Source organism: Oculina patagonica, chromosome 2 (genome assembly GCF_052425735.1).
Source record: "Oculina patagonica isolate OP01 chromosome 2, crgOcupat, whole genome shotgun sequence".
Taxonomy (NCBI): Eukaryota; Metazoa; Cnidaria; class Anthozoa; order Scleractinia; family Oculinidae; genus Oculina; species Oculina patagonica.
Window position 1 is genome coordinate 447,930 of NC_135759.1, and position 14,890 is coordinate 462,819.

Below are 14,890 nucleotides of genomic sequence, written 5' to 3' on the forward strand. Positions count from 1 at the left end.
TGTCAAAAGTAGTTCTTCTCATCACACGGGGAAAAACTACCGCTGGGAAAAACAACCACTGATGACAATTTCCCATTCAAAGTTAATATTGATTTGAATTTTTATTTGTTTTAGGTGTTTGTCGTATCTGTCGTATTTTACTTTCAAAACTGGATTGTGAAGCAGAATCTTCAACAGAAAGCGGAAAGGCACCAGCTGAAAAGCTTAGTGACGAAACAGAAGTGCTTGTCCCCATAGAGAATTTAACCATAGTAAGTCGCTAATACTGAGTCCTTGTTTTTTTTTACTTTTTTTGTACTGAGCGTGGTAAACAGTGTAAAACAATTCTAGACAAGATACTACTAGTGTAAAATCCGAAAGACCCCCCCCCCCCCTCGCCCAGGAAAGCCCCTCCCTCCAAGAAATAAGTCCCCTAAAAAGGAGGTTGTTTTGTTAGTTATAACAAAAAATTTCCCCCCCCCCTCCCCCACTAAACAACTAAACGAACTGTTTTGGTTTTTAATTGTTATATTAAAGAACTTTGCCATCTGGTATTGTATGCCCAAAAAAGAGAACGTACGGTATCACGTCCCAATAGAAACGCAAATGTATTGCAAACGTCCATTTAAAAATAACCTCCCCTTCCCCCCATCGTATGTAAGCCCTCCCCGAAAATAAGCCCATTTGAAAAAGAAATACAACTGCTCGCAGAATGTCAATAAAAACTCTGTCTATTGGTTGTTTACTCACAGGAAAATAAGATTTTGAGATAAAAAAGGCGTGGCACCATACTTATGAGGTCGTCCCGGGGATTCCACTTTCCCTGAAAGTATTTTGTCGTTTATTGGTGATCTCTGTAGCCTAAAATATCAGAAACACAACTGTTGTTCCCGTTTGACGTTCCCAGCTTTATTTTCTTTTTGTTCCTTTGTTCCAAATTATTTTGAACTGCCCATAGAATTGCAATCAATCTTTGCATTTGTGTTGTTTACCTTGAGGGAACGTAAATTTAAAAATCATTCTCGTTCTTCCGTACAGATTTAATCCAATCAGACGTCAACGGAAAGCTGTCCTCGGCTTCTGATTGGATAATAACTGCACGAACGAATGTTAACTCATTAAAAGTGGTCACACTCTTGGGCTGTCTGCTCTAATGTATGTTTCATGATAAATTTACGCACCTTAAATCGACAGTGAATAAATGCTTGCAGCGTTCTTGAATAAATGCTTGCAGTGTTCTTGAATAAATGTTTGTAGTGTTCAAGAGGCCACAATTATCTTTTACGAGTACTTGGGCGGGTGGATTACCATCGGTTAACGTTACCGTTTCAGGACCCCCTGAGCCCGAGACGTTCCCAGCTATCATGTTGGAAGGTGTCAGCGCTGTTTCAAACATAGAGTACACTGACGAAGGGCTGATTGTATGGAGGGCCTATAAAATTGGTCCTGGGAAATTGATTCAGTGGGAAAAACTCGACGTCCAACCAAATACGGAAGTTCCAGTGCTATCAGCAGTTGACAGCGTCACTAACGGACAAAAGGCGAACTTTACAACAATTCAATCTAAGAAACCAAAGATCTCTTCGAAACAGGCTGACACGCCTGCCCCAAGCGATTCACCGAGTTCTGACGAATCTTCTTCGGATGAATCAACTGTAAGTCTCTTTTCCTGTCCTGAAGAAGGATGTATTAAACGTTATCAGCGTTTTTCCTCACTTCAGCGGTACCTTGATTGCGGCAAACATCACCGCGCTATTGAAAACCCGTAAAATCGTATTTGAAATAAGCTGTGGCATCGGCGACTTCAGAGCATACATTTTCTGCTTTCCGACGTCTAAAAAATTACTCCAAAGGCACCATGGAGCAGGACCGTCTAAACTGCCTAGTAATTACCAATCGTTTATGGACACACAGTTGTTGAAATAATTTGGGAAGATGGTTATGTTTGAGTAGGGGTATGCGCCCACCTCAGTGGGGGGTAGGTATGGGCTTGGCTTGTTTCAAACGGCGTTCTGTCGCATCTGACTTTGTTTTTAAAATTTTAAAAAAGGCATTTTAATAACATTTTTTGCTCATATCTTTCGGCCGAAAATTAGACGTTCTGATGTAAAAAAGAGCGTTATCTCGGGATTAGCGTAACTTAACCGTGCAGCTTTATCTCTTCATTGCAGTTATCCTCTATAACTAACTGTGTTTATATCCTAACTTTAATTCTTTCTGCCGGTTAAGGTGACCCGATCGAAATAAATGACGTGCTGTATGCCTATCAAAAATTTTTAATAACTTCACCATTTCTGACTCGATTTCCCTGAAACTTTCGCATTTTACTCGACATTTATCGAATATTAATAAGGACGTCAATATGTCGATGTAATGATTGCGAGTTTTGCGCGATGTTACTTTTATTAAACACATCTAAAAAAACTGCTATTTAAAACTGCTATTTAAAGAAAACTGAGCGCTAAGATTTCGTTTAAACTACTGCAATAAGCTCATTATAACATCTTATTATGACTCTCTAAGTTTACGAAAAATCGTTGGAACAGGAACCTTGAGACAATTTGATCATCAAAATATTAATCACGGGCAAACTTCGAGGCTTGGAACGCTCCAACGCTTCCCCATTTCGTCCAAAAGTATCATAACCGAAGGAAAAGAAAGTTCCATTTGCTATAAAAAAAATCGCGGTCTACGGAACAAAAAACCACGCGAAGATGTAGTTAAATTTAATTTTGCTTCGTTCCTAAATATGAATGCAGTTCACTACACAATGTCGAACAGTTCAGTTTGTAATTTGATTATTTCTTACAGTATTCTTAAATTTTCGCTATGTCACACAAAACTATAAATTATATGCCATTTATCACTTGCAGTGTTTATGGAAGACCTTAGTTTTTACTTAATCTTTGATGTGGAAAATCTTACTGTCGGTGTTGTGTTATTTTGAATGTATTAATTGCAGTGGGCCCAAAATACAGATTAGTTTCTATTTTCGTCTTGAGACATGAAATCGACAACTCGTCAAGATACGTCTCACAGTAAAGAAACTAATTCAGCTTGTTCGAGTTATATTAAAGGTTACTTTGGCGCTAAAATCGAGTTTATTCCACTTGTATTTAGGAAACAAGATATTGGCTTATGAGTACAAAGAACTTGTAACACAACTGTCGGCTTAAATCGCCTTTATTTTTGACAAGACCGCTTCGCGTCAAAACACGGCAATAGTCCGCTGTTAACATTTGCTGATGTAATTTCGTTAAAATTCGGCTATTTCAGAGGCGCCTCAAAAATCTCTCGAAAGAGAACCCAAGCTGATTTTCATACATGATTTACAATAACATAAAAGGGTTCTACAACCGAAGTTTGAAGAAATTTGGAATTATGGCACATGGCGAAAAAAAATTCTAAACTTTATCAATAAATTAGGGATTTTCCCATAAGTAAATAAAGGTATTTTTACAAAATTTGTCATTAATTCTCGAATGACGCTCAACTCAAGTTATTACCTATTTTTAGAAGCTGAATACCTTGCCTTTCAAGGAAACGTATCCAAAAATTCAGGTTCTTCTTTGCTCGCGAACTAAGTTAAAACTTAGGTTGCCAACTTTTAGCTTTGTATTCGGCCATTTTTGGCAATCTTGTGGGCGAAATTCATTTTTCTTGTTTTTCACGGATTTAAAGCGCTTCGAGATGAAAAAAACTACATCAAATTTCAAGGCTAGCTAAGGGCTATTTGTGGGCAAAAAATGAGGGAAATCGATTTTTCGATTTCTGTCGAAGGATATTTGAAATCTGCTGAAAGTCGTTCATAAGCTCCCCTGGTAATAGACTCACCTGTCTGTTAACCGAAAAACACCTCCGTTCAATAGATTCATATTCCTTCGCCTAGTTTTAATAAAGTTTTCTCGGTGTGAGAATTCCCCCAGCTGCAGTCTTTGTTATTTACCCACGTCTTTACAAAACACATACACAATGAATAGGTTTGCAAGCAGAATGCAAATTGAAACATTAAATCTAGATTTTTTTAAACAATGTTTACCCCATCAAAATTTTTAAGTCCCTTTTTGCAGCTCATTACAAATGTTATATTTGCTACGCCGATCTGTTCACTTAGACTTTACTGGCCACACGGTTGTGGAACAGTAGTCCAAAGCTGGACGAGAAAAAAAAAGTTGGCGAGAAAAAAAGCTAGTGTAGTCACGGTAAACAAATAATCAACAGAAACTGTATGTTTCCAACACATAATTAATTTTTTTTCTTTTAACAAGGAAACCTGATTAAGTTATGGATAAATAAATTAGCTGTCTTACAAGTAAACTATTAATCAGTATATATTTTAAGAAAAACGACAATTTTTTTAAGTTTCAAAGACAGAGCATCTGTCATCTTTAGTTGAATGGTTTACAAAGCACAGTGAGTTGCTCTGTCGAAACATGTCTTTGAAACTAAAAAAAATTGTCGTTTTTCTTAAAATCTTTACGTGTCTGCTGTTCTCAAGACCTAATCAGTATATGTTGTCAGTAGTTTCAGCTCCAAACATACGCACTGACATACGCCGCGAACGCTTCTGAGTTATAAAGACTTCGCACAAAAACTTATCTTCTGGTGGTTGAAAAGCTTTGTTAGACGGACCGACGACAAATAAGATGAGAGGGTCAGACAAATAGATTAAGCGAGGTAAACTTTATTTATGTGTCGAATCACGTTCAACATATCATAAGGACATGTTACAGTTTAAAATGTAAACATTATTCAAAAGCTTGCTTCCTACTGTCAGTCTCTTTGCTTGTTGTTCCTTTTCAGGTCATGTACTGTTAATTGGGAAAATTACTTTTTTCAAACTTAATCATATTCACTTACACATAAGCAATTAGAGGGACAATTCTCCAAATAACTTAACTTCATCGCAAAAGTAAGTCAACATACGAAACTAAAATGGTGGAGATAACAGACCATAACACAATATCGTGTGCAGACCTGTCATGTACATAATGCAAATATTCAGTAAGCCTATCACTTGCATTTTGTCAGTTGGCATCGAAATAACTGTAAATATCTGTGCGTTATAATATAAAATGTTACTTATCTAGTTTATCTATATTAAAAACAACCTTTAATTAACAAGCATAAATGGTTAAATAAAGGAATGAAAATCAAACATATCCTTGTTAAAAGTCGCAACTGGTAGAAGGTTGACCAGTTGTCTATTTACATTTCATCATGGCCAAGGAGTTGAACTTACGAACTCAGGATTGCCATGTTACGAATCTACCTTCCCTCGGTCATAATGTACGCGCTGATCAGAGCAGAGAACTTGACCTGGCACCCTGCGAGTACAAGCCCGGGCTTCTGTCTCGGCACTGGGCCTTACTCCCTGCCTAAATAGCAGATTATTTTTTAAATTATTGCTATAATGGTGGAAATAAAGAGAGTCTGAAACCTGACGCTATTAAAACCACGGTAACCTTATAAACACCTTTATTCTACTGTTTTTGATTATGGAAATGTTGTCTTGGGGTAGGGGGGTGGGGGTGGGGGGGGGGGGGGGGGGACAAAAATACCGATACTCTGATGTCAGAATTACAGATCCTACAAAACATAGCTGTTTAATTTCTGTTGGAACTTCCAACCTGAAGCTTGTCAACTGAAGCAGTAAAGAGTTTAGATTTCAAGCCTCCCCCAGTGAGACGTTTTTCTTTTTCACGGGTACACTTAAATCCATAAGCGCTTAATAAGGACTACTGACTTCAATTTTAATTTCACTAGAAATCACGTTGTTCATTCACACAACAGAAGGCGCTTAAACGACCTTCGTTTGCCTCTTCCCTGAACCAACTGGGGCAAACAAACATTCATTTATCAAGCTGGAACAACCTCAAAACTCAATTAAACGACACGAATGTTTTATCTATATTTAAAGGTAAACTGAAAACTTTTTAAAAAGATTTTTTAAAATTATTATTCTTATAATTGAAACCTAGTGAAACACATTTTACTACAGTTTTTATAAACACTAGATAGTAATCACATAGAGACACTTAGTCCAACTTTTACTGAAGCATTAAAAAGAGTTCCTTATAGTATTGTTATTACGTTTATTAACTCTACTGGCTAACTCAGTTTTGAGCACTTTTGCAGATGTAACGGTTATAAAAAACTGTTCCCTTTTCGGAATGCTGAATGACCCTGGTTTAGATATTTAGACTTTGGGTTTAACTTTCATCTCAGTGCGTTTTAGGGAATAGTATTGGCCTCTAAACGAACTCCAGTTGACTCCATCGGCGTAAGAAGAATGGGATCCATTGAGATACAGTCCGTTGATATTAGAGGCGTGGCAAGCACTGTACCACCAAGCTCCTTTATACCTCTGGGCACAGTTGTCACTCCACACGTCATTGTCTTCATCTTGAGTGGAAAAGAGCGTACCACTAGAAGAAAATTACAAATTGATAACACAACAGTGTTGTGCAACACTCATTAGTTATAATTTGGACAAAACGTTTATTTTTACCTGCGCTATAGCATAAGTTATTTGTTTTCTGATGCTGCTCAGCAACCAAACCGTTTTTTGTGATTTTGATAAAAACCAGCAATTCTTAAACCGCTTTTAAATGTTCATCTTACTTTTGGTTTGTCATCGAGTCACCAGCCGTGCCATTGTATCCTCCAACCAAAAGCCGGTACTTATCTCCCTCGTCTGCCACCTTAAAAGTCGTGTACTCAGCGTATCTGATGTCTCCATCAAAGTCTTCCAGGTCAACTCTTAGCATGACGTCATCAGCAGCGGTCAAACGGTTAAGATTGTGGTTTCCAAGCCAGAACTCGCCGTTCAGATCTCCAAACCCGTTTTTGTAAGATTCCCATCCAAGATAGAAGTCAACAGAGCCGTCTACACGCTTCTGAAAAACGGTCCAACCTCCACCGTCCATGGTCATGTCACAGAATACTTGTATTGGTTTGCCGCCATCTGGATTGATGGTGTACACGCCACTGGATGTGAAACCATCTTGAAAGAGTTGGGCACAGCTTTTCGGCTCTGTAAATAAACAAAACTAAGCGAAAGAGATTTTAACACAGAATTAATTGAAAATTAACTCTTTTTAGTTCCTGTTAATGTTCACGCCCAAGCTAGGCGTTTTATTTTTTAAGTATTGTCATTAAGGCATAAATACATACATATACATACATACAAATAATTCATTAAATGATCACCGGCGAAGCCATGAAAGTGCTCGAGTTGCAGTGAAGGAGCGCATTAGAATATCAGAAGACGAACTACTCAAACTTTGAGTGCATTGGATTTAATACAGCACTGTTTCGTAGGCCATCGAAACGATGGCCCACTCCTCAGTTAAACTCCGTTACATTATCTTACATATATATATAAATTTGTGATGAGGCAGGTCTGATCTGGCAACCCAAAGGCTGGTGTTGGCCTGCCATAAAATATCCCATCTAAAAACTAAAATAGGAAATTATACATTCTTAGGATTTAAAACCTACTAAAAGAGAATTAAAAATAACTTATAATTCACATTTCTGCTAATATATAATAAAGGCAGAAGAACATAAAGGCAGAAGAACAGACAAAGAAACAGAAAACAAAAACAAAAAAAAAAAGAAAAAGAAAAACGAAAAACCAATAAACTGCCTGAGTTTGCCAAAGTTGCAGATCTGTCGAGCAACTAATTCTGAACATTTTAGCATTTTACCGTTACTTACTGCAAGGTTTTCCTGTATATCCATCATTACACTTGCATTTTACGCTGTCATCTTGATAGTTGGGAATGCAGACTCCTTTTTCACCACAAAGGGAACTGTCCGTCTCACAGGAACTCTGTTTAAAAATAAGTATTTCCTGTTAGTTTTGCCACGATCGCTGATATCCTTTCCCTAGAAGAAAATGAGCTCCTCAGGCCTTTTTAGACTTTCTGAAGATATCACCAACTTGCTTTCCCAAATTTTTGTTCCCGCTGAATTGATTTTTTTCATTGCGGGGAAAACCAAAAGGCATGTTACACGCAATTCTTCTTACAACTTGCAACTTTCAACGCAGCAAACGTTGCATTGCCAGTTGCCAAAATAAATTCACGTGTATTACCACGTGTTTTCAAGCTGCAATGAGAAAAGCTCTCTAACTTGTTAAATCGTAACAAGCAAACACATAGTCATTTTTAATAAATATGTTGGAATATTGTCGTAACGCCTAGACTGCCGGGCAATTTTGATTTAAATAATGTATGCATTCTGCAGCTCTTATTTACAAACAATTCAGTGATAGCTTTTGTCACACTTTTTGTTACAGAATTTACAGGGTAGAGAACATTTTCCATTACCTTTCAACTGGGGAGGCCCGGTGCCTTAGTGCGATGATTCTGGATCGAGCGGTCGTGATTCGAGCCTGTTTTTACCCTGGTGTATAAATGGGTGCTGGCAAGATGCTACGAGTACCCTTGCGTAAAAATACTTCTAGTCGCTTCGGGCTACTGAAACTGCATGATATATATATAGGGAACATTTGCCAGTACGGATTACCAAGAGAAGTTAAATTTTTTTGAGATACTCGACCATTGTCGACGGGTTTTTGTTCTCCTAGCTGTCAATAAAGTGAGATTGACGCAAAATACGCATGTTTCACTTGCCGTTATCGATATCAACGCAATTATAACTCAAAGATGGCGTTAAATATTTATACATTATTTCTGAGAGCTAAGAACTGCGAGCTCTTTTTGCCAAAATAATTAATACTACATATTGAAATGAAGTTATGAAGGAATGAAGATTTTACAGATTTCTATGAAATTTAGTGAAAACGTTTCTTCGGTAAAGAATAATCAATGCTATCAAAATGTGCATTTTGTTTTGCTCAATGTCTTAAAGAACAAGTTCTGAGTTTTAAGAGAAAAATTTAAGTCTTAAGAATTCACGATCATATTAATAAATTTGCGGAAATCAATCTGATTTGAAGAAACTAAAACTCCCAGGTAGATGAGGAATAACCCTTCCTCTACACCTGAGTGGTTTAAGAAAAAAAAATACATTAATTCTACTTAAATTCAATTTACCTGCCATCCTCTGTAGATGAAATCTTTATCTTCTGTGAAGTTTGCAAAACCAACAAATCGATCAGAGTCGCTCAGTTGACACGTGGATGTTCCAGCGTCGTTCTTTGTGGTCTCAAAGTTGTAAGACTTGCATTTATCTTCGCGGACACATTCAAACTGACAGGAACTTTCGGAATCCACTTCAACTTCTTTTATCACACTTCCATTAAGCTTGTGTCCTTCTATGGCTTTAGCGAAGTTGAAGGCTATGAAATCAAGCTCAGAAATACGGCTTATACCGTATACAGCCGTGCAGACAAGAGTTAGTAGCCAGAGATGCATGTTTGGTCCTCACGGAGGAATGCTTTCAGTAAAGTGCGATAAAAATGGGAGTGTTTTAATTTATGCGGAAAAAGGGCGTTGCTGACAGACTCATCAACGCAAGTTAACTGAGATATAGCAGGTGAAGAGGAAGTGTTTAGCAATATCACTAGCTCAATAACACAATACTTCAATATCAAATGTCTTAGATTGTAAATCGCTTGTTTTCGTTTTGGTTGTAAGCTGTAGGTTTCAATTTTTCTTTTACTCATTCCAACGAAGTGCAAATAATTAAAGGCCAACCACGGGTATTTGTGGATTGCATGAGCATGCATTTATTTTATCAATTTTCCTATCCCACCTGCTATTTTGCATGGTGACATTAACAATTTTAAATTACAATACTTAGACTAATTATGAGGTATCGAATTGAAAAATATAACATATATAATATTTCATATTGGCAAATATCTTTTGAACTCTGTTTTTTTAATGCGAAACTCCAGTCAAAAAATTATTTTATAAGCCCGCCGATCAGAGCAGTGTTGTGTTTTAGGTCTAGTGTTGAAAATATCACCTTTTTAAAATAAATGTTTATGCTAATTTGATTATTAAGTCGTATTTACTGACTTAACCTATATAAAGCAGTAAACATTTGTTGCGTAAGAGCGCTAATGGACTGTAATTAATGAGACGCTATTGCAAAAACAGGGGACGGTCTTATTTTAAATTGTTCGAAGTTGTTATTAGCTGACGTATGAATTAAGCAACGAGAAATTGCTACAAAATTCCAAAAATTAAGAAATGTATGTTCTTTACCTCTTCACTTCAAAAGACATTTGATAGGCTTGAAACTGGCTGTTCAAGAGCGGACTAATAACCTATATGTCGATATATCATCACTTGTTTTTATTATTTTTTTCCGCATGTAAAAAAAGTATTCATCATATTCTGAGTTTCAAAAAATATAACTAGATAACTCTCTTCTTTAACTGGTTTATCTCACTGAGAACGTTTCGCGTAAGCTGTGGTAGTTTTGGTGTCATTGAGCTTGGGAGAATATTTTCTTGAATATTTGCATAGGTAATTTCATGTCGACGGACAAATTAATGTCATGCATTTTCAGTGATATATTTATTAAACATGTGATTTCTTGTCTAACTTGTTTTTAACAAAAGGGGCTAGGATAGCATGGACAAGCTAAAGCTTGTGTAAAAAAAAAAAAAAAAAAAAAACATCTGGTGTTTTTCGGAAATCTTCGGGAAACTATTAGAAATATTTGCTGACGTTTCGATTATTTTCTCGATTAAACGCCCCCGGCGTTAATTTCAAACTTGGCCTGGTAGACCAGGCGTTTATTCGACTCATGAAATTTATTCGAGCCCGGTGTTTATTAAGCAAGGATTTTAGACATTATTTTTGTCAAACATATATCTTGTTAATATAGCTACAGCTTAATATACCTCAGATAAATACCTGAGGGGTTTATTATCAACTTCACCTTGGAAACCTGGCGTTTATTCGGTACCCGGCGTTTAATCGAGAAAATACGGTATTCGAAAACCTTCGGAAGCTCTCGGGTTATCTTCGGAAGACTTTTAATTATGTTTTGCAGCCCTCGATCGAAGGTTTTTGGTTATCTTCAGAAATCTTCGGAACAAAATAATGTTAGTTATAAATGTAGTGGCAGCGGCAGTTGTAGTAGTAGTTAAACTTGTAGTAGGAGTGGTAGTTGTAACGCCTTCTCAGTCTTAAGTGTTGCGTTATGCGTCCCGTCGTCCCCTGCCGGCCTCTTATACGGAACTTTGCAGTAAAAAGCGCCATGCGATTGAGAATGTTTTCGCAACGTAAGGACATTTTGTTTAGCCCATGTTTTGGCTACCTGTTTACTGAGCTTCGCCCGAAGCCGTACGCATGTTTTATCCTCCACAGTCTTTGACAATCTTATCCGGAAAGTGTGGTAAGGAAATCCTGTGTAATGCCTTACTTTAAACTTGAACATTCAACCTGTAATACTGTAAACGTCGTGGAAAATTAAACCAGAGTAGAGCTGTTTAGACGTCTGGATGGTACCTATGTTTCTCGCGCCCTTTCTACCCAGAAAAGCGGCCGCTACAGTAGTAGTTGAGGTAAAGCAGTAGTAGCTTACATCAGTAGATATTTGCATTCAACCAATGCACGAATTTAAAGCTATAAGTATTTCCTTTTATTTCTGACGAGCAAAAAGGAAATGGACAGCATTGTAGCGCTTAGAAACACTTCGTCCTGTCGTCCCGGGCTCTACTGAGATTTCAGAGAAATGAACCCTGTCTAATTTTGTGACAACCACACTGCCGCAGCTTGCATCAACTGCTTAATTCACATAAGGTTTATTGTAGTTGTACAAATTTGTTCTAAAAATTTTCTCTCTGACAAGTGCGGCTGTAGAAGCTCTTGAGTATAGTTTTCGACTTTCAAATGGGCACACAGACAGAACGACAGACAGACAGACAGTTAGAGAGACGGACAGACGAAATGATCAGGCAGACAGTACGACAAAACATTATTGAAAGAGTTGAGTCATGTTCCACATATCACGTTTGATATGGAACATACTACAGCCATAGAATTACATAGTCTTTCTACTGGGTACATTTGCGGCTAGTTTTATCACACTTTGTTATTTGTTTCTTTAAGAGAATATGATGCTGAACATCTAGAGAATTATTTATTTGAAACTTGATCAAAACCACGCATGCTGAATTGCTCACAAATGTGCTGTCAACATACATGTACGAGCAGTTAGGAACTGCTTTACAGAGGAGGAAAGTTCATTGATGAATCAACTATCAATCAGTTCGCTATTTACATTTCAGTATGGCCAAAGAGTTGAACTCGGATTGCCGTGTATTGCACAGACAGTGAAATATTATAGTCTTGAAAACTTAAGCGACGATCTTATTGCGAAAACATACTATACACTAACAAAGTAAAAACATTATTTACAAGGCTATAAAGTTATACGATCAAAAAGAAACCAAACGTTTTCGACTTCTTGTCACCATCAGGGTTAAAAAAGCACATTATTACTTTACAGCTTAGTATGATTAATAAGATTCAATTGTTTACATGAGAAATACCCTTTTATGGCCGTGTACGGAAATCCAAGTACATATAAGTTAGCACGCTAAGTGGTTGTGCGGCGTAAGTCATTCAATTGACTTCGTTTTAATTTTCTGTAATTCACAACGCAATTTACTAGACAAGCTATTGAAGCCACCAGCTCAGCTTGGTGGTTTTTTAAGACTTTTTCCTGATAGCTCTTCTATAAAAATTAATGTTTGAAAGCTGTGTGTTTTCTGGAATTTCTTATTTAGTTATATTTAGAAAAAAAACAAGACGTATCAAGGCACTGCTTTGATACTTGTTGTTGCATATTTCAATTAGCTTTTTCATCTCAAGTACTCTTGTGAATGTTGTTCAAGTCAGGATAATTTCTTTTCTGGATTACCAGACGTTGGTTTTAACTTTCATCTCAGTGCGTTTTAGTGAATAGTAGAAGCCTCTAAAGTCATACCAGACAACTCCATGGCCTTGAGAAGAATGTGACTCGTTAAGATACAAACCGTTAAGATTTGAGGCGTGACAAGACTTGTACCACCAGCCTCCTTGAAAGCTCTGGGCACAGTTGCTGCTGTGAAAGCAGTGAACGCGACAGCCGTTTGTTTGGACAAACTGTGTGGCGGAATTTGATCCTCGGAAAAAATAAAACTTTATTGCCGGTTGTTTCAGTGTTTTCTCGCAATTGTAACAATGCAGAAAACAGAACACATTCCAAACAGGAACATCGGTAATGTTTTCTTTACTAACTAGCAAGTGAAACTGTTCTATAAACTTTATCCATCTTTCGACGTGCTAAAGAGCAAGACAGATCGAAATCCGCCAATAACAGCCGACTAGCATGACCTTCTGAACTTGTGGGAACAAGTTGGAACAATAGTCCAAAGCTGGACGAGAAAAAAAAAGTTGGCGAGAAAAAAAGCTAGTGTAGTAAACAAATAATCAACAGAAACTGTATGTTTCCGACACATAATTAATTTTTTTCTTTTAACAAGGAAACCTGCTTTTGGGTTAAGTTATCGATAAATAAATTAGCTGTCTTACAAGTAAACTGTTAATCAGTATGTGTTTTCAGTAGTTTCAGCTCCAAACATATACACTGACATACGCCGCGAACGCTTCTGAGTTATAAAGATTTCGCACAGAAACTTAGCTTCTGGTGGTTGAAAAGCTCTGTTAGACGGACAGACAACAAATAAGACGAGAGGGTCAGACAAACAGATTAAGCGAGGCAAACTTTATTTTGTGTCGAATCACGTTCAGCATATAATAAGGACATGCTACAGCTTTAAAATTAACAAATTATTTAAAAGTTTGATTTGTACTTTCTTTGCTTGTTGTTCCTTTTCAGATCACGTAATGTTTACTTGGAGAACTGCTTCTTTCAAACTTTATCATATTCACCTACGCATAAGCACAGAGAGGATTAACTCTCCATAGAATGTTACCTGATCGCTAAAGGAAGTCAACACACTAAACTAAAATGGTGGAGATAACATGATATCGCGTGCAAACCTGTCATGTACATAATGCAAATATTAAGTAAGCTCATCACTTGCATTTCGTCAGTTTGCATAGAAATAACTATAAATATCTGTGCATTATAATATGAAATGTTACTTATCTAGTTTATCTATATTAAAAACAACCTTTAATTAACAAGCATAAATGGTTAAATAAAGGAATGAAAATCAAACATAAAAAGTCGCAACTGGTAGAAGGTTAACCAGTTGTCTATTTACATTTCACCATGGCCAAGGAGTTGAACTTACGAACTCAGGATTGCCATGTTACGAATCTACCTTCCCTCTGTCATGATGTACGCGCTGATCAGAGCAGAGAACTTGACCTGGCACCCTGCGAGTACAAGCCCGGGCCTCTGTCTCGGCACTGGGCCTTACTCCCTGCCTTAATAGCAGATAATTTTTTAAATTATTGTTATAATGGTGGAAATAAGGAGAGTCGGAAACCTGACGCCATTAAAACCACGGTAACCTTATAAACACCTTTATCCTACCTCTTTTTGATTATGGAAATGTTGTCTTGGGGTAGGGGGGGGGGGGGGGGGGGGGGGACAAAAATACCGATACCCTGATGTCAGAAGTACAGATCCTACAAAACATAGCTGCTTAATTTCTGTTGGAACTTCCAACCTGAAGCTTGTCAACTGAAGCAGTAAAGAGTTTAGATTTCAAGCCTCCCCCAGTGAGACGATTTTCTTTTTCACGGGTACACTTATATCCATAATTATAAAAGCGCTTAATGAGGACTACTGACTTCAATTTTAATTTCACTAGAAATCACGTTCAACTTGTTCATTCACACAACAGAAGGCGCTTAAACGACCTTCGTTTGCCTCTTCCCTGAACCAAGTGGGGCAAACAAACATTCATTTATCAAGCTGGAACAACCTCAAAACTCAATTAAACGACACGAATGTTTTATCT

The 14,890-nt window shown here is 37.2% G+C and overlaps 1 protein-coding gene across 1 annotated transcript; it reads right to left on the reverse strand.

Annotated features, from left to right (window-relative positions):
* Positions 1 to 4,657: 4,657 nt before the first annotated feature.
* Positions 4,658 to 9,422, reverse strand: LOC144642485 (microfibril-associated glycoprotein 4-like). Its single transcript, XM_078501448.1, has 4 exons — positions 9,045 to 9,422; positions 7,702 to 7,816; positions 6,604 to 7,015; positions 4,658 to 6,407 (listed from the first exon to the last, which is right to left on the reverse strand). Exons 1-4 carry the CDS (start codon positions 9,363 to 9,365, stop codon positions 6,179 to 6,181), a joined length of 1,077 nt encoding a protein of 358 aa, XP_078357574.1. The 5' UTR covers positions 9,366 to 9,422; the 3' UTR covers positions 4,658 to 6,178.
* Positions 9,423 to 14,890: the final 5,468 nt, after the last annotated feature.

Bases quoted from the DNA above. Each gene is read 5' to 3' on its own strand.
- LOC144642485 (XM_078501448.1), bottom strand. From the start codon at position 9,365: ATGCATCTCTGGCTACTAACTCTTGTCTGCACGGCTGTATACGGTATA. The intron at 7,817-9,044 runs GTAAATTGAATT...ATTTTTAAACAG, and splicing joins TCATCTACAGAGGATGGCAG to AGTTCCTGTGAGACGGACAG. The intron at 6,408-6,603 runs GTAAGATGAACA...ATTTTCTTCTAG, and splicing joins GACTCGATGACAAACCAAAA to TGGTACGCTCTTTTCCACTC.